Here is a 22,551-nt window from a genome sequence, read left to right as displayed (position 1 = left end):
GATATATCTGAAAAATATTTCTTTTTTTTTTTAAATCATAAAACACAAAATATGTGTATATCAGCTGCATCACAGGTCACCAGGTAGCTGGTATCCGGCCCACGCAATAATATCTTATGTCGATAGAACTGGCCCACCAGTATACAGCACCCACGTCACTGGCACTGCAAACCCTAGATTGCACAGTGATAGCTGGTGCATTAGCACATTAATCATGGTAAGGCTGCATGATATCACATCACAATGTACGTACGATTGTGTGGCGCACGCTTAATAATCACCAGGGATTTAGATGATGGGTGAAACATTTGTCCGAGCAGCAAATTTTTTCGGTGCTATACGAACATTTACTTACGGCCACAATTTGGAAAGCAGATTAGTAGCGCACCTAAAATATTAGTAATCTGAATAAATTTGGCATATTCTTATGGTTAATAAATGTAGGGGATGTTAAACTGCAAAGAGTGCAGCCATACCACTGATGTCTGCTGAGCGGTCCCTTTCTTCAGCGCCACTTCAGTGCTTATCGCGTCCATGATTTACCAAAACAGTAGCATGTGACGTGCTCCGCTAAACGAATTTATTAAACATAAGGATACAATGTATCTATACAGATTACTAACTTTTGGGCATCACAATCCGGACAAATGTGTCGCCCGTCATCTAAAGCCCTGGTGATTACTGGGCATGCTCCATATAATCACAAGTACATCGCGGTTTAATGTGATGAACAAAACATCGCACAGGGCTCATCTCACTGATGCACAACTTCACTCTATCCTGAGTGTTTCCACAGCTCAGAACCTGACCCCAAACACTGATGAACTTGTAGCTAAGAAAAGACGCCAAGCATCTGGCTTAGGCTAATGTGCATCAGAGCAGAGTGAGCATGTTTTCTTTTTGCATTTTTTACCAGTAATTACAAGGTAGACTGATAAGTGCTGTATTTTAAAAATATTTGCACATTTTCAACAGATTGATCAAATAAACAGTGATTTTAGATTCTGACTGAAGAAATTATTCGTTTGGCTTTTTTGATTGACTCAGAGGAAAAACTGCTTATACAGAGGAAGACATAAAAAATGAATGCCGCTGGTGTTTTTTTATTTTTAATATGTTCTCTCTCACTTTGTGTCTGTAACTCTGTGCACATTGAGGATTTGCTCACCCTGTGCTTCTCTCTCACTTTGTGTCTGTAACTCTGTGCACATTGAGGATTTGCTCACCCTGCGCTTCTCTCTCACTTTGTGTCTGTAACTCTGTGCACATTGAGGATTTGCTCACCCTGTGCTTCTCTCTCACTTTGTGTCTGTAACTCTGTGCACATTGAGGATTTGCTCACCCTGCGCTTCTCTCTCACTTTGGTTTCTCCTTTTAATTTACTGATGTAGACAAATTCTACATTTTTTCTACACCCTGTTTTTCACCAATGAATTTCAGTTGTTTTTGTAACATTTTGCTGTCCTGGTTCTAGCTGTGCCAGGCCTTAACAAGTGTCAGACAGTTACTGTATTCAAATTGAATTTAAATATCAATTCAGTGTTGAATATTTCAAACCATCGGGCACATGAGTGTGCCCTAAACCCATTTTAGGGCACACTCACACACCATTCACACCCTTGGGCAACTGGATAACTCCAAATGCCCTTAGCATGGAAACCAGTCCTACAGTGACACAGGGAACACATGCAAACTCCACACATATGGGGCCAGAGCAGGAACTCAAACCCGGGTCCCAAAGGTGCGAGGTAAGAGTGCAAATCATTGCACCACCATTTCCGCCAGATGAACAGTAACAATGATCTGTAAATTTACCTGCATGAACTTCATGTTAAAATATATACTGCCTTATTTGTCCTGCATAAACTTTAGTCCAAATTTAGTTTTTTTTTTTTTTGGGGGGGGGGGGGGTTGACAAATCACAGCCTGGACCCTAGATACTCAGCTCACACTGTGAGAAACAAACATTTATAAAAGCTGGAAAGTGCATTAGAACCCTGATACCCACAGTCACTGGGCTGAAGGGGAACCAGCAATCATATGGAAACATCTCATGAAAATAATGAATTATACATTTAATTATAATAGTTATTATCTTCATTATGCTTTTTTCACACCGTCACCTTCTTTTAACAGTGTATACTGGAAACAAAATGAAATGTGAAAATAAGTAAACATACCTGGATATAATGCATCTGGATCCATAATAAACAGCAGCAGGATATTCATCAGAGTGATGACAGCACAAGTAACAGCTTCTTCTGTAGATCCTGAAAGACACCAGTGATACAAGATAATGTTTTTCTTATAGTATTTAGACATTGACTGGATCCCCAGTTTTCCTGAGACAAATTCCTCTTGCTTTACTGAACTTGCCAGTGGATCTTGCTAGATTGGTGACATGACTGACTGCTTATATTTGAAATTCAATAATTAGTCACCAGGCGGTACTTCCTTCCTATTGTAAATTTTATGTTTATTGCATCAAGTGTGTATATTGCTGTCTTTATACCTTCAGACAATCAAGAGAAGATGTTCATATTAAACAAGTAGTAACTGCACAAACCCATGCAGAATATTTAGATTGCCAATATAAATACTCCTGTGGAGGATACATACTGAAGTATATGCAATTACATTCATTGATAAAAGATTTAAAGATGTTTATTCTTCACAGTTAAATTAAATCTGTCAGTATATCCTATGTAAATTTGGTCTAGTTTTGTTACCCTACTAACCAATTTATAAAGTACATTTTTGAATTTGCTTTAATAAGATATTATGTAGATTGATTATGAAATACTTTCAACAAAAAATATCCATCCATTCCATTCATTTTCTGAAACCACTTGTCCTATTGAGGGTCCTGGCGGTCCGGAGCCTATCCCAGAGGCTACGGGTGCAAGGAAAAAAAATAATTCTCTTATTCTAAAAAGGATGTTTGGTTAGGTCTACCTGTCAGCCAACCACAAGAAAGCGCTCTTTATTGATTAAAACAAATTATTGTCGTTTTTCTTGATGCCTATTTATTCAATCTCTTTTTAAAGCAATCTTTACTCAAAATGCAACAACATTTAAACAAAATTTAATGGGCTCACCTTCAGTTACACCCCACAGGATGAAGGCTGCGGACACCATGATTGGTGGAACTGTGATATGTGACCAGTGACTCAGCAGAGCCTGTTTGCTTTTATCTATAGACAGAAAGTAGAATCAGATTTAACCACATGCTCTTTAGCATTAGATGACGATTCATGCAAAGTTTAATGATCTACAGCCATCCTCGGATGGTCATTCTGCTGCATTCACACCTACAGACACCCAGTACAGACTGTCAGTCTCACCAGATGCAGATCCTATCATTTTAGTATAATTTCAATGAGGACATCAGCTTTGGTTCATTGTTTTAGTTTGCAGGGGTTTATAGTAATAAACCTGTCTGAAATAATTCATATTCACACATATGTGTTTGCTACCAGAGAAACAGGATCAAAGTATGTTAATTACATCACAGTTAAGCCCTGCAGTGGACAGGCACCCTGTGTAGATACAGTCCTGCCTGATGCCCCATGAGATGCTCTTTGTAGGATAAGTGGCTTCAATCATAGATTAACAAATTACTAGAAATGACAGAGCAGATACTTCACAGTAATTCAAATTTGGTATGAAACATGTTTTACAAAGATTGTATTGTTTCAAAACTACTTACCTTCCTTTATTAAAAGCCTGACAGATAAAGCACCAGTAAGTAGGACTACAGGTGTGACAGCGATGCACAGCCACAGAATCAGCCGATGCAGGGATGAATAACCTAAAATATGAACACATATCTATTGTTCATTTTCTAAATTAGGCTGTTCGTCATGTTAGAGTATAATTAGCATGTCCAACACACTAATTAACTTCAAACTGGAGCAGAAATTTCATTTGATTAAATCTCTTTCATAAGTGTATGATTCCAGTTGTCCAGTCTTAAAACAAACACACTTATTAAAATGGGATTTTTCCATTTTCTCATATATGGTTTAAATATATTTACACAACATGGCACAAACAGTTGTTTAATTGTATTTACTCAATCATACACTGTTATGTGCAATTAATAAAAATATATTATAGCATTTTTTCACTGACACTTATCTAGCTCATAAATAATTATCATAAATTTCACCGCACTAGTATCATAAAATGTATTCCATGCATGAAATTTGAAGCCTGAGTATAATATTCATTCATTCATTGTATTATGTATCTATTTATGCACGTGGATAAAGATCAGCTTACATTAGAACCACTTACCCACAGGAGAATGGAAACGTGATTTAATCACCCAAAACTATGTCGAGATGCATCTTAAAACCAGTACTTCTAGCAACTCACCCAGTGCTGCTATCCTGGCAGTTGTACTGGCAGAATCAGTATCTGAGTGGACTTCACACCTGAACTCTCCTTTGTCTTCCATACTGACTTTCCTCAGTTTCATTGAGAAGTTTCCTTTGGGAATTTCCTCAGTGAAGAATTCAGCTCTTCCAGAGTATCTCCCATCCTGTGACCCTGGTCTGTTCTCTCCATCAGCATACAGAAGCACCATGATGTCACCGTCATCGTCTGTCTTTCTCCATTCCACATGAAGCTCTGTCACATTAACATGGGTGTCCACAGAGCAGCTGAGAGTCACATCCTCTCCAGCATGTGCATAGACAGGCTCATCTGCACCCGTCACCACCAGCCGCTCTGGAACAAGAACAGGAAGATTCACACATCTTGGCAACATGAGATCTGTGTTTTTCCATTCTGTATAGGGACGAAACTAAGATAGTTTGGGCTGTTTACATTTGGAAACAGATCACATTTTAAATGTTGACAATTATAAACCTAAAAGATGAAAGGTTTTTGTGATTTTTGTTTGAAAAATACAGATAAAATGTTTCACACCAAATGAAAAACCAATGGGGTTGTAGTATCACTAATAACTTTTGAACCTCACCATTCTGGTGTCATATGTGAAATATGGTAATTACATCTATCAGAGTTTAATTAAGAGAGTTGTGCCAGGTTACAATGGAACAATTGCATCCAAGTCCATGATTTATTCAAGAACAATGAATATCAATAAAGTTTGTCTTACTATGCATTTGAACACCCACCTTCAGCCTCAGATTTCAAACAGCACACAATAGATTTGTACTCACATCTTTGAAAAGTCTCTTAATCTTGCTATTGCGTTGGGTTCGGCACCAACCCATTTGTAAGTTCACAATGCATAAAAGCACCACGTAAATTTGTGTACTGCATCAAGGCTTTTTGACTTGTCAGGAACCTCTATTTAAACAAAATTAATTAAAATAAAATCAAGGCAAGGCATACTCATGCATGCAAGGTAAGAAAAGATCAATTGCACTTGTTTATATAATTCTCTTGAGGTTTATTTTAACATTAAAACGAGAGGTATGCTGTCAAAAGAACGATCCAGAAAGCCACACCAAAAATATTAAAACCAATCTTTTCATGAATAAGGAAGCTTAACCAAGAGATAAGAAACAAATTGGATGATAAATAATTGTTTTGAGGGTATTATATGACTGCTTTAATATACAGGTTGGCACCGACCTGTTTAACATAAGATAGGAACAGAAAGCTAACATAAGACAAAGGTTAAACTATCTCCAAGAACAGTAATACCATATTTCACATATAACACCAGAATGATCAAGTTCAAAAGTAATTAATAATACTACAACCCCTTGCATCATAAGCCATAAATCAGGATGTCTCACTTGCCTGCTTCCTGTATTTCCACCCGTGCTTCATGGTTCTCCTGCTCTGTATAAACCACACACTTGTACACTCCTGCATCTGCAGTCCTCACACCCTCAAGCAGCAGAGAGAAGTTGCCTTTGGGGATTTCCTGAGAGAAGAAGTGGGCTCTGCCCCTGTAGGCATCCCCCTGTGATTCAGGTCTGCTCTGACCCCCCTGGAATAGGTGCACGATGGTGTCTGAATCAGTCCTTCTCCAGTCCACCTCCAGCTCCTCCAAAGGCAGGGGTCTGTCCACAAAGCAGGGCAGCAGTACAGCTCCTCCCAGCCGGGCTGTTAGAGGACCAGCAGAGCCATGTAGCAGGAAACCTGCCACAGGGATAAGAGATATAAAATCACTGTATGACAACAAAGCATTATTATAATAATAAGTGCAAAACATACAGTAGTATGTTAAGGAAATATTGCTATGTCGTTAGTACCCCAAAACTCCTGTTCTTAGGCTCATCTTAATAATATTTAAACGAGTTACAAATAGAACTACTTTCGAAATGTAGGACTTGTTTTTCTGTGATACATACCATCAGAGGTAACGACGAACTCGAACAAAATCAAAATAACGCTGAAACTTTTGATCTGCATCTGCGCTTAGCAAGACTTTTCTCACACGAAGAACCTCTCCATTAGACAGGCAAATTTCATTAAGTATTTTATATACAGGCACACGCTTAAATTAATGCTGTTATACCTCTACGCTAAATGTCTTTCTGACCATACTTTCACTTTCATTTTACACCTGAAGTGGAAACACGCCCGACACACCTGAATTACAGCAAAGGGTGGATCGTATGGCGATTTCCTTCCCCCCCCCCCCCTCCTCCTCCTCCTCCTCCTCCTCCTCAATTAGAGGCCAGTGAACTAGGGAACGGTGGCTGATTGTTAACCTGAATGAAAACTTTGATATAATGGATTAAGGTACACAAAACCAGGGGGTTATTCCAGAAAGTGGGTTTAGTGACTAATACGTATTTTAGTAGCTCAAACTTGGACAATTTCCGATCCAGAAGCCGAGATCAGACAGACCGTTACAGCAGCAAAGGCTCTGAATTAGGGCTGCAACGATTCATCGAGAAACTCAAATAACTCGATTACAAAAAAAATCCTTGATTCAAATTCTTTACTCCGATGCTTTGTTTAATCCACACGACCATGTACTGCTCAGTAATAACCGTGTTTCACACGGAGATTTATTAGTGTCGCAGTGTGTGGTTGCGCTACATTGCGGTAGAAAACAAATCAGACTGGCGACGCTCCCATAGATACCCGCGGAGCCAGTAATACGGGAATGGGCAACCTTTTTAAAGCTAAGAGCCATTTATCCTAAATATATGACCCAAGATTTACAAAGAAATGGGTTTGATATAAGATTTTTAATGCGGTATGGATATATATGTGTTTGAAACAATAACATAATTTCAAGTATACCTAAAAACAATTTCGGTAGGGGGCATCTCAGTTTTAAATCACTCGGACATGTAACAGTTTAAAGGTTACTAATATTACAACATTGTTCAGTTCTGTAACAAAAGTCTTCACCCTAACCCCTCCTTGATTGAGTAAAGTCCATTTGACTCTGCAGTCGTCTGCCCTATACTGTCCACTTTACTACTGTAACTGCTGCTATAATATGTTAATCGGAGAAAATATAATAATTTTTACGAAGACCTGGGAAGTCGTGGTGACAATTTACTACAAAAAGTATGTGAAAGAATTAGGAATCCCAATAAACGCTGAAGGGTAAATCAAGGATCAGGTACTGAAGAAAACTCCGGAAAGCATACCATTTGGCCAGAGACGTAATCTCGTCGGAGAGAATGACTTTGAGAAAGATGTAAGTGATGCAGTTAAGACAGGGGCATCCAAACTACAGCCCATTTCTAATTGGCCCGCTTCAAATACTAAAAACATAATGGAATATGACCCACACGTGAAAATTGACTGTTGTACTTCTAAGTTGTAACACTAGATTGTGCTGTTTTAAAAAATAGAGCTTCTTCACTAAATGAGCAAATCAAAGAAAAATTTGCCATGGGTGACAAAAAAATGGCAGAACCAAACTGACGCAAGATAGCAAATGAGTGCAGGAAATTTCAGACATGATGGGAAAATGAATACTTCTTCACCGAAGTCAAGGGGAAATTTATCAGTTTGAGTTGCAATGAAACTGCTGCAGTGATGAAAGAGTATAATGTATGACGACACTATGAAACTAACCATCAAATTCCTACACATCCTACATTGGTGCCATGCAACAGCAGAGAGTTAAACAAATGGCAGCTAGCTTGCAACGAGGTAGCTCAGCTCATCGCCCAACACAGGAAACCTTTCTCGGATGGTGACTTTATAAAACAGTGCCTAAAGTTGCAGGAATGATGTGCTCGGAAAAAAATCAGGACTTCAACAACGTTAGCATGTCCAGAAACACAGCTGTGTGGCGAATTGATGATTTGTCAGCAAACTTAAAACACCAGGGGGTATTTTCCGTACGTCGCTTAAATCATCCGAGATCAGATACCTCATCCTAGATCAGTTGCTAGTGAGACTCATCCGGGATAAGTCAGTTTTTCAAATGCAGCTGTGTAGTATATTAGTCTAGCTGGATCCATTCATCTGAGATGATTGCGGGCGCCTATGCTGCTTGAAAAGCCCACATATATCGAGTCTATAAAACTTGATTGGCAAGTCTCTCATTGACTTCCACAAAATGTCAAAAAACAATGTTTCATTATAATTTTATTGTCATAATTACAGATCAAATACAAGCACCATGCAGGACATGGGTTAAAGTGAAGTACAAAAATATACTTCAAACTGGTAAACACGACATTTCATTCATTCATATACATATACAACAACACCATGAAATCCAAAGAACACACCAGACAGGTCAGGGATAAAGTTATTGAGAAATTTAAAGCAGGCTTAGGCTACAAAAAGATTTCCAAAGCCCTGAACATCCCACGGAGCACTGTTCAAGCGATTATTCAGAAATGGAAGGAGTATGGCACAACTGTAAACCTACCAAGACAAGGCCTTCCACCTAAACTCACAGGCCGAACAAGGAGAGCGCTGATCAGAAATGCAGCCAAGAGGCCCATGGTGACTCTGGACGAGCTGCAGAGATCTACAGCTCAGGTGGGGGAATCTGTCCATAGGACAACTATTAGTCGTGCACTGCACAAAGTTGGCCTTTATGGAAGAGTGGCAAGAAGAAAGCCATTGTTAACAGAAAACCATAAGAAGTCCCGTTTGCAGTTTGCCACAAGCCATGTGGGGGACACAGCAAACATGTGGAAGAAGGTGCTCTGGTCAGATGAGACCAAAATGGAACTTTTTGGCTAAAATGCAAAACGCTATGTGTGGCGGAAAACTAACACTGCACATCACTCTGAACACACCATCCCCACTGTCAAATATGGTGGTGGCAGCATCATGCTCTGGGGGTGCTTCTCTTCAGCAGGGACAGGGAAGCTGGTCAAAGTTAATGGGAAGATGGATGGAGCCAGATACAGGGCAATCTTGGAAGAAAACCTCTTGGAGTCTGCAAAAGACTTGAGACTGGGGCGGAGGTTCACCTTCCAGCAGGACAACGACCCTAAACATAAAGCCAGGGCAACAATGGAATGGTTTAAAACAAAACATATCCATGTGTTAGAATGGCCCAGTCAAACTCCAGATCTAAATCCAATCGAGAATCTGTGGCAAGATCTGAAAACTGCTGTTCACAAACACTGTCCATCTAATCTGACTGAGCTGGAGCTGTTTTGCAAAGAAGAATGGGCAAGGATTTCAGTCTCTTGATGTGCAAAGCTGGTAGAGACATACCCTAAAAGACTGGCAGCTGTAATTGCAGCAAAAGGTGGTTCTACAAAGTATTGACTAAGGGGGCTGAATAATTACGCATTCCCCACTTTTCAGTTATTTATTTGTAAAAAATGTTTGGAATCATGTATGATTTTCGTTCCACTTCTCACGTGTACAACACTTTGTATTGGTCTTTCACGTGGAATTCCAATAAAATTGATTCATGTTTCTGGCTGTAATGTGACAAAACGTGGAAAAGTTCAAGGGGGCCGAATACTTTTGCAAGCCACTGTATATATATATACATATATATAATTATATATATATGTATATATATATTACGCCCTGCGATGGGCTGGTGCCCCGGGGAGGAAAAAAAGAAAAAAGAAGAGGAGGAAAAACGCGACAGACAGAGGTAACGTAATGTTACAGTAAAGATGATGTCATGGCATTATTTGTTTATACTAATATCATTTGCATATCAGAAAAGAAGCACATTGTATATTATACAGTACAGTCTACATGCATCTCAGATTTTTTTTTCATTTATATTATTTCATTCAATTTTACTCTTGAAATCATGTGTTTATTATTAGACTGGTGTCACATAGTCCTCTTCTGTCTTCAGATGTACTGCTGAGGTTTCTCAGTCCCACCCCTGTAAATCCTCCTGTTGCCTCCACCTCAGCAGCACAACCCAGCAGTGATGTAGCAGCATCAAGAGCACCTTCTGCTGCTCCAATAGACCCTGCTGACTGGCCATCTCCTCTAACCGATAAGGTACGAATAGAGTTGGTTCACAGAGGTCCATTTCAAATTGAAAACAGCTTCACATTCCCTAAACAAAAGGCTGGACGATGGTGTCAACATGACTATTTTAGCAGACTTAGTCAATGGAGAAAAAGTCAGAAGGAGTTGGCTTATGTACTCTAAAAAAAGATGATAGCCTGCATTGCTTCTGCTGCCAAATCCTTCCTAAAAGAGAGTACAAACTGAATAGGGAAGGACTAAAGGACTGGAAAAATGCAAGTCACTTGCTCAAGGTCCATGAGGATAGCCAGGAACATAATGCTCAAATGGCAACATGGAAGAACTTGGAGGTCCATCTTGCAAAAGGGCTCACAATAGACAAACAAGAGATGCCACTTGCTGAGGCCGAGAGAAAACGGTGGCGTGATGTCCTACATCAATTGGTGGCAATAATTCTTTAGCTGAAAGAAACATGGCTTTTAGAGGCTCCACAGACACATTAAATAAACCGGACAATGGAATTTTTCTAAAAGAGGTGGAGCTTATGGCCAAATTTGATCCAGTGATTAAACAGCATGTCAGTAGAGTAGAAAGTGGAGCTGGCAGTCATGCCAGTTGTCTTGGCAAAACAATCCAAAATGAACTAATAGGCTCCATCAGTTGTAAAATAATAGAATACATTGTGAAAGACATCAAAACTTCCAAATATCTCTCCATTATTTTAGACTGCACCCCTGGTCATAAAGAGCAGCTCTCTATCATAGTCAGAATAGTGTCACAAGAAGACATTCCTCAAGTTAAAGAGCATTTCTTGGGCTTTCTTGTTGCAGAGCAGTCAACAGGAGAACATCTCTAATGCTAAAAAGACTTGAGGAACTTAATATCCCATCTGAGGACCGCAGAGGCCAGTCTTATGACAACGGCGTCAACATGAAACAAAGGTGTAAACAAAGGTGTTCAAGCAAAGTTGCTTCAGCTGAACTCAAGAGCTTTTTTTGTCCCATGCGGTGCCCACACTTTAAATCTGGTAGTAGCTGATGCTGCAAAAAGCTCACCAGATGCCCTCAGCTACTTTGGGCATTTGACTAAGTTATTCAAGCTCTTCTCACCCTCCACCCATAGGTGGGATGTCCTCCTGAAATATGTGAAATTCACCTTAAAATCATGGGCAGAGACCAGATGGGAAAGCAGAATAAAAAGCATCGAGGCAGTAAGGTATTAGACTGGGCAGATCAGAGAGGCTCTTCTGGAGGTGAGGGAAACAACTGCAGACCCTGTGGTAAGAGCTGAAGCCCAGTCTTTGGCTGAGGAGATTGGACTCTATCACTTTTGCATTGCTACTGCCACATGGTATGACCTTCTCAGCAAGATCCAGTATGTCAGTAAACTGATGCAGTCACCCTCCATGCAGCTTGATGTGGCTGTCGACTTGCTGAAGAAAATCAGACATTCCCTCGCCAGTTACAGAATCACTGGATTTTCTGATGCACAGACAACTGCAAAGGAGATGTGTGAAGAGATGAACGTGGAGGCTGAACTCAAACAAAAGCGGTGGAGAAGCAGAAGAAGGCACTTTGGCTATGAGTCTCCAGATGAGCCCATACAAGATGCACTGCGCAAAATGGAAACAACATTTTTAGTTGTGGTCGTGGATACTGCCGTCTCTTCTCTTCATGAAAGATTTCAGAATCTTGGAGAGGTGAATAACAAGTTTGGTGTGCTCCTCAATTTCCCCTACTTAGGAGAAGAAGACCTGCAACAGAAGTGTCAGTCCTTAAGTACATGACAGCCAGCCAGACATTGATAGCACAGAACCTGCAAAGGAAAAGCAGAAAAGTGCATTTTGGATAAAGTTCCCTTTTTATGGCTTTTTTTAAATATAAATGTAAATATATGCAAATAAATCCTGTGGATCAATGCAGATTCTGATTTTGTTAGGCTTCACCACAGTAACCCTTCTGTTGACCCAAACAATTAGTTCACCCTGTTTCACTATTACCTAAATCTTCCATTCTCTTAAATTCTGATTTACCTTGTTCTTTCAGTGCTACAGAAACCTTTGGTGGTGCACAGATGACTGGACTTACAGCTGGATTTGTCTGAATATGATGCAGATCTGCCATGCACCTAATCCAGTGAACACGTCTTTGTATTCTCTCAAAATGTCATTGTTTTCTTTGCTTTCTGCTTTGTAAACTCTTTGAATCAGTCCTAATTTCAAGCATGCATTTCCACCCAGGATTGCTGGTAAATTCTGCTCTATAACTTGAGATTCCAGATGGATCTCTCGTCCTTCAACTTACATTTGATCTTTGCCTTGCCTTTTGGCTCCATCTTGTGGCCATAATATGTAACTAGGTTGGAGTCAGTTTGGTACAGAGGTGTACTGTATAGGCGTCACCACTCGTTCAAAGTCATGACATGACATTACACTCTGCTCCTGTGTAAACATGTGCTTGTTCATATTCAGTGTTTCCATCCATTTCTAATTTTCATTTTCACTACATAGGGTGTTGGAAGATCTCATTGCCGTTTGGCTGACTTTAATGTTACCCGTAAACATTTTGTCGGTTTCTTTATGTTCCGTCTCATGCACATTGTTCTTCATCTTTTCTGAGTTGCTTTTTGTAGTTTTTATATGCAAATATGTTTGATTTTCACATCCAAATGAAATGATTTTGTCCTCCACACTCATTGCAAGTTATTCCATATGCCGGACATTTTGTATGTGCCTGAGTATAATATATCTTGCACCTTCTTCTTACCGACTTTAACAGCAACATCTGCTTCTTCATGCAGTGCTTCCATGCGACTTCGTGTTACTTCATTAGCACAACAGATTTCCACGGCTTTCGGTTAGATTAGCTTCTCTATGCAGTCTTGCTCGAACTGCATCACTGTTCACACCACACAGAACTCGGCCTTTGATTAGCTCGTCCATCAGCTGTGCAAACTCACAATTCTTGGCTTAGTTTTCCAGTTCAGTCATGCATGCATGGAAAGATTCAGTCATTCCTTGTGTATTAGTGAAAAACAAGTGTCTCAGATATGTAATATTCTTGCGCAGCTCACAGTAAACTCTGATGTCCCTTTAGTATCTGTAGGTCAACTACATCATCATCAAAATCGAAAGTGTTTAATACCTTCAGCTCTTCATCCCCAGCTATGTGCAGGAAAGTTTTCTGGAGAAAACAAACACGCAAAACATAGACCTACATACATACACGTCCTGCTAGAGTGCTTCTCCGCAAACAAACATCTGCTTATATGCAAGTGGACATTGTCCTGGACAGTTTACCTGCTACTCAGCCAGTGTTCATTTTGACAGCAAATTTTTTATTTAGTTTTAGTCATAGTCTTTTTTGACTAGAATGTAATTTAGTTTGTCATAATTTACTCATCTAAATTATTTTAGTTTTAGTTGACTAAATATCATACGATTACAGTCGACTAAAACTACAGTTGATTTAGTCAACTAAAATTGAAAGTGCAAAGTGTAATGTTTAAAGTTTACCTTTGATTTCTGAAAGTCATTATGTTCACCAAGGTGAAATGAAACCAATGTTAAGGAATGGTGTTAAGGAATGGTGTTAAGGTCTGACTGTGCAGTACACAAAGACACAGATTTCACTCCTATTTGAAACAAACATACGTTTATTTACCTAGAAACTGAGTACTATAAAATCAGCAGGGCCCTTAGTGCAAAAATAAAGTCACTTCAAAGAAAAGGTGCATAGGCTATAATGTAACCAGGCCTGCTCTCTCTGAATATAAAAATAAAAATATAAAAATAAGCATTTGCTATTGTTCGCTGTTAAATGTGTCACCTGAAATTCTCAAATATGTTCAAAGAAAAAGACCAATAATGATATCAGGGATTTATACCCATTATCAAGAAAAAAAAATTCCAAACATTGAGAACATACTTCTCAACAGCTATTTTAGCATTTTCAACATCAAAATAATTACCCCAAGGCTACAACTCTATTAGTGTATAGAGCCAAAAACAAACTCTCTTCTCTTTCAGGTGATTTCATGTTCGTTGAAGTTTCCACTTTTTAACAGCCGTATAAATCAGGGGTCGCCGAGCTTTTTGAAACAGAGCTAGTTCTTAGGTACTGAGCCATACAAAGGGCTACCAGTTTGATACACTCTTCTTAAATCATAAATAATACACGTTTTAAATGATTTTTTTTTTTTTTTAGATATTGCCATTTTAAAATCTATATAAATGCAAATGTGATCTGGCGTGACTCACGCTTTCAGACTCACGCAGGAAATTTTACAGCAAATCTATATTATTCCATTATAAATGTAAAATTAGCTCCATGTGTACAAATGTGTATTTACACGGTTAAATACAAAAGCAATATTAACAAAATTAAGACTCAGCAAAGTCCCTCAAGTCTATAGACCCTTCAGACTCTTGTGTCTTTCTCTCCCAGTAAAATGTCCTCTGTGTTTGGTTCATTGATATCAGTGCGTGAGGAGGCCGCCATATCTTGACAAAATTTGAGCTCTGCAAAAGTGGTAGAGTGGTGGCTCTGAGGTTAGGGATCTGTGCCAGCAATTGGAAGGTTGCTGCGTTGAATCCTGTGAATGCCAGGAGTGATCCTACTCCTGTGGGCCCTTAACCTACAATTGCTTCATCTTGGGTATGATGTTAACCCACATCCAGCCCTACAAGGAGGCCCCCCAACTTACAGGGAATAACTTGGGGGTTGTTGGCAGGATTGGCACTCCAACCACTAGATAAAACTCAAACTGGTACATTCAGACTAATGTGGTGCTGAGGTATCACCCACCACATGGCTGCACTCAGGCTTTCATCCCTGAGGTGGTTTGTCATGCGGGGGATGCAGCAACGCACTGTAATCAGCGCATGCTCCTTACCTCTCTCCTCTCTTTCTGCAAAAGTGTTAGTTGCTACATTGTATATTGCTTTTTTGTCAAATAAGTAACATAGTCACCATGAAATGGAATTTACCTATCAGGTTGCAGGACTGGATTGAATGTGACTAAGCATTTTTAAATGGTTTACATTCCAATAATTCTAGCAGCAAATGAAATACATCGACTCTCATACAGTACATATTTTAAGAAGATATCTTTCTTATTCCTTTAACATAAACTGCAAAATCAAGTAACAGTGTCCTTGGATCCACAGTGATATAAATGTCAGGAACCCTGAGAATCACAGAGTTCCTGTTCCTCTGTTTCCCTCCTCTGTGTTTGGTCCATTGGGATCAGGGGGGACAATGCTTCAGTCTCCTCATTGTCATGTGATCCCTACAGAAGGTCCATATTAATGTGTTTCATCAAATACATGCAGTGGCCATGAAGCGATATTTACCTTTCAGTTGACATTATATTAGTTTTAATGTAACCAAACATTAATGTAATGTTGGAATTACCAACAGTCTACAACCCAGCAACTACAGCACCTACTTGAGAATTCAAACTTAAAACATTCACAACATTATTATGGATACAGCTGGTGAGAAGCCAGCTTCCTACTTTAGAATCGCACTGACATGAAATGACAGGTATCAGCCTGTGAAGACCCAGGGATTCCTTCCATTATATCAAATCGCAGAATAACAGTCTTTTCTTTTACCTGTTCTTTGTTCAGTTCTTTGGGATCAGTGGGTGACAGGACCTCCAACACCAGACAGTCATGTGATCGCTACAAAAGTATTAAGAGAGTCAGTTAATACATTCCACACTGGCAGATTTCACCAACACCTACGCTTATGACCCTGACAGTATGTACTATTACACTGACCGCAGAGAACCACTTGTGCTTGACAACAGGGGCCCGTGACCATGGAGAATGTACTGACATGTTCCTGTGTGCTGGAGTCATAATAAGGGCTCTTCCTCTATCTCAACATACTCCATACAAACTCTTTACCCAGACCAATCATGGATAATAATGCCGACATGCTGTTTCTCACTGCAACACAACAGTCACCAGGTGATATTTATACCCTCAATCAATACACTCCCCCTAATTTTAGCTACACCTGTAAACCTCATCCTACAATCTCAAAATCACTGAAGTCAATCTCACTACAGTTAAATCTTTTGAATATCTTGCATTTAAATTACCCTGCTCTGTTACAGTATTGCTGAATAACCATACACCGAAACACTGCCCTACTCCTTACCACCTCATTCTCTCTCTCCTCGTGCCTGCTGCTTTGCAGTGAGGTTAATATTCATGCTGATCAGCCTGACTAAGACTTCAGATGATTTCCTTGCACTCCTTAACTGCCGCCGCATTACACAGCATGTGTCATTCCCAACCCACTATAAAGGCCACACACTTCACTTAGCGTGTCCGTTTCCAACCTGCACTCCTCTGTCTTTCCTTTCTCTGACCACATGTCCATCTGGATTTCTACAACTCAATAGCTATGGTGACCATGCATTTTCCTGTCTAGGATCTACAGAACTCCCTCCCTGCTGCTATTAGTCTGTCGATCTTGGTCTCAGATTTCAAACACGTTCCTTATCCATAATATGGTTTGCTGTTTTATCGGTTTACTTTATTCTATGTAAGTGTCATTGAGATCCTGAAAAGCACTATAGAAAAAAAATGTATTATTATTATTATTATTCCTATTATCATTACCTGTTCTGGCTCAAGATCTTTGCGTCTCTGAAGAAGGGCGAACACTTTTGTTAATCTAAGGAAAAGATAATACAGTTATTACAGCAGAGGTTTGTCAGTGTTTCATATGTCATTATGTTTACCTTACTCATGCCCAATATCATCTTAAATTTAGGTAAATATATCTATAAGGAGTAACAGGACTAAGGGTATGGTCCTCGTACAAAAGCTGGATAAAGGAACTGAACTACGATGAATGGAACATCTACAACATCAAATATGATGCAATCACTACAACTAAACAAAACCCCACAGTATGGCACCCTGTAAGTCTGCCAAAAATGCAGCACGTTAACACATGAGGAGAGGATGCAGTGGATGTCATGGATACATCTGCAGAGAGACACTGTGGTTACTGCCCATGTAAAGCAGACTGTAGATGTTCCTCTTGAGTTCCTGTCACTTCATGCTCTGCTGATACCTTGCATCTGCATCTACTGCAGTGATGCTGCATGTATTATAGTGATGGTGGCTGTGAGAGCAGCTCCTGACAGACCCCTTAGATATGGTGATGGTGGCTGTGAGAGCAGCTCCTGACAGACCCCTTAGATATGGTGATGGTGGCTGTGAGAGCAGCTCCTGACAGACCCCTTAGATATGGTGATGGTGGCTGTGAGAGCAGCTCCTGACAGACCCCTTAGATATGGTGATGGTGGCTGTGAGAGCAGCTCCTGACAGACCCCTTAGATATGGTGATGGTGGCTGTGAGAGCAGCTCCTGACAGACCCCTTAGATATGGTGATGGTGGCTGTGATAGCAGCTCCTGACAGACCCCTTAGATATGGTGATGGTGGCTGTGATAGCAGCTCCTGACAGACCCCTTAGATATGGTGATGGTGGCTGTGAGAGCAGCTCCTGACAGACCCCTTAGATATGGTGATGGTGGCTGTGAGAGCAGCTCCTGACAGACCCCTTAGATATGGTGATGGTGGCTGTGAGAGCAGCTCCTGACAGACCCCTTAGATATGGTGATGGTGGCTGTGATAGCAGCTCCTGACAGACCCCTTAGATATGGTGATGGTGGCTGTGAGAGCAGCTCCTGACAGACCCCTTAGATATGGTGATGGTGGCTGTGAGAGCAGCTCCTGACAGACCCCTTAGATATGGTGATGGTGGCTGTGAGAGCAGCTCCTGACAGACCCCTTAGATATGGTGATGGTGGCTGTGAGAGCAGCTCCTGACAGACCCCTTAGATATGGTGCGCTCCATTTGCCTTTGGATCCGAGTTTCGGTTGCCAAGATTACATCACATCTGCTAAAATCTCTGGGAAAACCAAGTCGGCTGCGTTCCATACGCCATAGAAGTAGCAATACCATGGAGCCACATCAAAAAGCAAGATTTTTTTTCTTAGCCGGTCAACTTGTTGAATTAAAAAGTGCGTCACTTTAAATGGCCTTTATCTTCGTTCACTTACAATTAGCCTGAACTACCTTAATTCCGAGATATAATCCAACTAATCATGAAATCCAATTCTAGCCCGGTTAATTGTTAGCCACTGTTAGCAATATCAGTTGATAACACATTACGCACGGTGCTTAAAGTGTAAAACTCCGTAGCAACACGTCCACAGATAAGTTGGACAGTCTAGTGTGCGCGACCGATTTAATGAACCACAGATGAGAAGTAGTCCTTAAGCAGTATATAACTACAGCTTTCCCTTCTGTTGATAAAGGGTGCAGCCATCTTGGATTCTGAACTCGGGATTTTCTGTGCTGCTCCGAGATATTTCTCAGATCTCTGAGAAAAGAGAGCGCGCATGTCATCACATCCGGCTTCAATACTCGGAATCTGAGTTCAGAGGGTAAATGGAATGCAGCCATATTCTGCCATTTCTCTTCTACTACATAGAAAGTATAACATTATAAACACCAGGTATCCAAAAGAAGAGCCTCCTTAAATAGTGTAATAAAATGCACACGACACAATTTGTCACTCAGTGGGTAACACTGGCACCTCACACCCCCCAGCTTGGGCTCTGTGTAGTTTACATGGTGACTCAGTGGGTAACACTGGCACCTCACACCCCCCGGCTTGGGCTCTGTGCAGTTTGCATGGTGACTCAGTGGGTAACACTGGCACCTCACACCCCCCGACTTGGGCTCTGTGCAGTTTGCATGGTGACTCAGTGGGTAACACTGGCACCTCACACCCCCCGACTTGGGCTCTGTGTAGTTTCCATGGTGACTCAGTGGGTAACACTGGCACCTCACACCCCCCGACTTGGGCTCTGTGTAGTTTCCATGGTGACTCAGTGGGTAACACTGGCACCTCACACCTCCCGGCTTGGGCTCTGTGCAGTTTGCATTCTCTCCCCATGTTTCCCCAGATAATACGTTTCCTCCCAGTCCCATAACATGAGGTCTGGCCAACTGGCATCTCTAAGTGTCCCATCGTATGTGAATGTGTGTTTGCTCTGTGATGGACTGGCATCCTGCCCAGGGTGTCCCCTACCTTGTACCCTGTGCTTCCGGTGACAGGTGCAAGGTTCACCATGATGGATGGATGCATAGATGGATAGATGAATGGATGGATGGATGGATGGATGGATGGATGGATGGATGGATGAATGGATGGATGGAATGATTTCATCTAAAAAATGCTTGCACATGTACTGTGTAGAAAAATGTCTACTCACTTTTTTTTTTGGGCCAAACCTGTAATTAAATTAAAAAAGAAACTATTAACTATGCAAGAGCTCAAAATAGTATCAACATGGATATCAATATGGAATTCTTTGATGCTGCGCTTCTATGCCATACTGTGTGGCGAATAAACAACATAACGTGGTTACAAATTATACTATTCCATCCATGATAAATACTGGAAATGTAGGCGAGATAAAGTGTCACTCTGAGTACTCATTTTTAAATTCAGTAATGTTATTCGGTAATTACACAGTGATAATTTCTGCATGATTAGTGTTTATATTGGTTTACTGCCTTTCTTGCTCCTGTCTCTCTGACTGGGACATGGGGAAATGTAAACAATGGCTGGAAAGCTGCCAACATGCTGGAAAAGTCCCAGTACACATATTCAGCCTTTATGGTAAGTTATGCATCATATTGCTGTTATACTTACAGTATGCAGACATCTGTATAACAAGCCAGCCAAAGAGGAAGACAGATCCGGACATCAGGACAATCAGCCGTAGATCCAGTGGCTGTTTTCCTGTGTCTGAAATGACATCATCACAAAAATCACTGAGAACTGAGGTCAGTAACTGAGCAGTAAGTGACAGATATTAAACCACAGGAATCTATATAGTATTTCCTAAAGGGTTTGTACAATTTAGTTGCATTGTTAAGAGGATGTTTACACAGTAAAAAGTAAATTATGAGGAGGAAAAATCTCAAAGTTCTAGTGTATTTACCTGCTTTGAGTATTAATACTACAGCCAGGGCAACAGAATTCAGGAGAGGGAGAGCAAAAGCTCCTAAGAAATATGCATATTTACGGGGTTTGGCTGAAAGGTAGACAAAAAAGCATTAGTTATACAGCTACATATACATTAAAACAACCAAACATCTGTCAATGTATTAGTAATGAATTAATACTCTTTTCAAAAAATAATAATAAAAAAAAAAAACTTTGGTAGCTGATGTGAAGAAAATGCGTAACTGAGTTTACAAACACATTCGTGAAATGCAAATGGATTTAAAAATGTAATAACAATATTCAAATGTTTAAAAATTAAAAAAAATATTTGTACCAAGTGCTTCATCCTGAAGCCAGTCTTTAAAACTCGACACGACAGTCAGGATGTAGATGAACACAAACTCACACATCTTTACAGGTAGACCTGTGGTCAAAATTTATTCAAAATTTTAATACAACAGAGGCTATTATTATACACCTACACACACAAACAAAATGTTTAAAGCACAGCAAAAAAGTTTGCATATGCAATACATTATAATTAGCATTTTTATTTTAAGCAAAATACAATTCAATAAGTATTCATACCAGAAATGAGTACAATACTGTAATGTTTGTGTCACATAGAAACATTTTTGATTTGCAGTTTTGACAAACACCATTTACTGAAAACGACTGATAGTTAAAGCTCTATTACAGTGAAATGGTTTGTATGCAGCTAAAGCTCTTACCTTTGTCATTTTCCAGAATCATACTTAGATTCAGGAAACTTAATATCAGGTGAAGCATGAAGAAAATCCCCAGAAGGACTTTCTGAGCCAGATCTAAAAAAACATGAAAATGTGAAAAACAACAGATTAATTAAACATAATATACAACAGACTTTCATAGACCCTCTGTTTGCTTTTTGGCATGATATTTTTGAAGGGTGGACACTTGCAGGGGGTGGGCAAAAAAAGGAAATATCAATATATTAATATGAAGGCTCTAATAAAGAGAACAGCTCCGATCCTCCTTGGACCCCCTGACCTGTGTGCAGTGGGATACTGGGCTTTTCAGAGAGAAAATCCTCCAGGTCTTTGGACCATTAAGGAGGTAGGAATCGACTTCACACACTGGGCTCCAGAACTTCCCATAAAGCTTTAATGGTGTTTAGATCTGGTGACTGGGAGGCCAAGGAAGGCATCTGACATCATCCTGGTGCTCATGAAACCTCTCCTGAATGTGTTTGCAGTGTGTATGGGGGCATTATCATCTTGGAATGAGGGAACATCATGAAGGAACAGTGTTTGAGCCACAGGGAGTAGCTGCTCTTGTAAAAAGCCCTCATGTTCCTTGGCTGTTATAGGACCATGCAGAGCATCATCACACCTAATGACTCCACAAGATGGCTATACTTGCAGCCCAGTTAATTACCAAATACCCTGTCTGTGAGTTTAGACTTGTGACCACTGTTCCTCTTTGCCAGTGTAATGTGTTTGTCTTACGCTGATGTTGTCTCAGACTGTACCCCTTGATGTATTAATTTTCCTATTTTTGCGACTGATGTACCAGCTATTTGGCCCTTTTTGAATTCTGCTAGTTGCCCCAAAGAAGCTTGACGGGCCAAATGGTCTCCTTTCATTTGTAAATTTCTTATGTTCTTGAGTCTGTAGTGTGATTTTGTTGCCAGTTGAAATGTAATGGGACTGGTCCACTAGGTTTTCTGCCATACAATAATTTCACAGATTATTTTTGGAAATTCACCAACCCCTCCGCAGACCCCCCAGTGTCCTATAGCCCTATGGAGTACTGATCAAGTTGTAACAGTACTTTTAAATACTTAAATTATACATACTACCATTAGCATCATTATATAAAGTACTGCAGTTTTAAACTACATACATAAACTACTGCATCACATTTTGTGAATTGCATGGATTTTAAATTGCACTCTGATATCTCATTTTAAAGTGTGACATTTTAATTATGCACATGAAAAGTCCTGATTATGGTTCAGTACAAAGTCTCATACTTACAGTAAAATCCCTCCAAGGGCTTATCAAGATAGTGCAATAAAAAATCCCTGACAAATAAGCAGGCACAGATTCCCACAGCAGCTACTGCAACTGCGATTGAATATCCTGAA

General features: G+C 40.1%; 2 protein-coding genes across 5 annotated transcripts in view; both read right to left on the bottom strand.

The window, feature by feature from the left end:
- LOC125704988 (uncharacterized) overlaps positions 1 to 6,596 on the bottom strand; it is an 82,225-nt gene extending 75,629 nt beyond the window's left edge. The window contains exons 1-2 of the mRNA XM_048971235.1: positions 6,339 to 6,596; positions 5,782 to 6,126 (exon numbers count right to left, since the gene is read on the bottom strand). Of these exons, the coding sequence (XP_048827192.1) occupies positions 5,782 to 6,126; positions 6,339 to 6,399 (406 nt within the window). The 5' untranslated portion in view covers positions 6,400 to 6,596. The remainder of the gene's footprint in view (positions 1 to 5,781; positions 6,127 to 6,338) is intronic.
- The window catches only part of LOC125704983 (uncharacterized), a 100,896-nt gene that overhangs the window by 18,577 nt on the left and 59,768 nt on the right, over positions 1 to 22,551 (bottom strand). For 2 of the 4 annotated variants that reach the window (XR_007381312.1, XM_048971228.1), the window contains exons 13-17: positions 22,442 to 22,546; positions 21,155 to 21,247; positions 20,758 to 20,847; positions 20,419 to 20,511; positions 20,127 to 20,222 (exon numbers count right to left, since the gene is read on the bottom strand). Coding sequence is in view for 1 of the 4 variants with exons in the window: in XM_048971228.1 (XP_048827185.1) it covers positions 20,127 to 20,222; positions 20,419 to 20,511; positions 20,758 to 20,847; positions 21,155 to 21,247; positions 22,442 to 22,546 (477 nt within the window). In the remaining 3 variants the exon portion in view is untranslated. The other 2 variants (XR_007381314.1, XR_007381313.1) reach the window with 2 other exon arrangements.

The sequence above is a fragment of the Brienomyrus brachyistius genome, chromosome 12 (assembly GCF_023856365.1).
Source record: "Brienomyrus brachyistius isolate T26 chromosome 12, BBRACH_0.4, whole genome shotgun sequence".
NCBI lineage: Eukaryota > Metazoa > Chordata > Actinopteri > Osteoglossiformes > Mormyridae > Brienomyrus > Brienomyrus brachyistius.
Note: the sequence above shows the minus strand (reverse complement) of the source record. Positions and strands in the feature narration are given on the sequence as shown.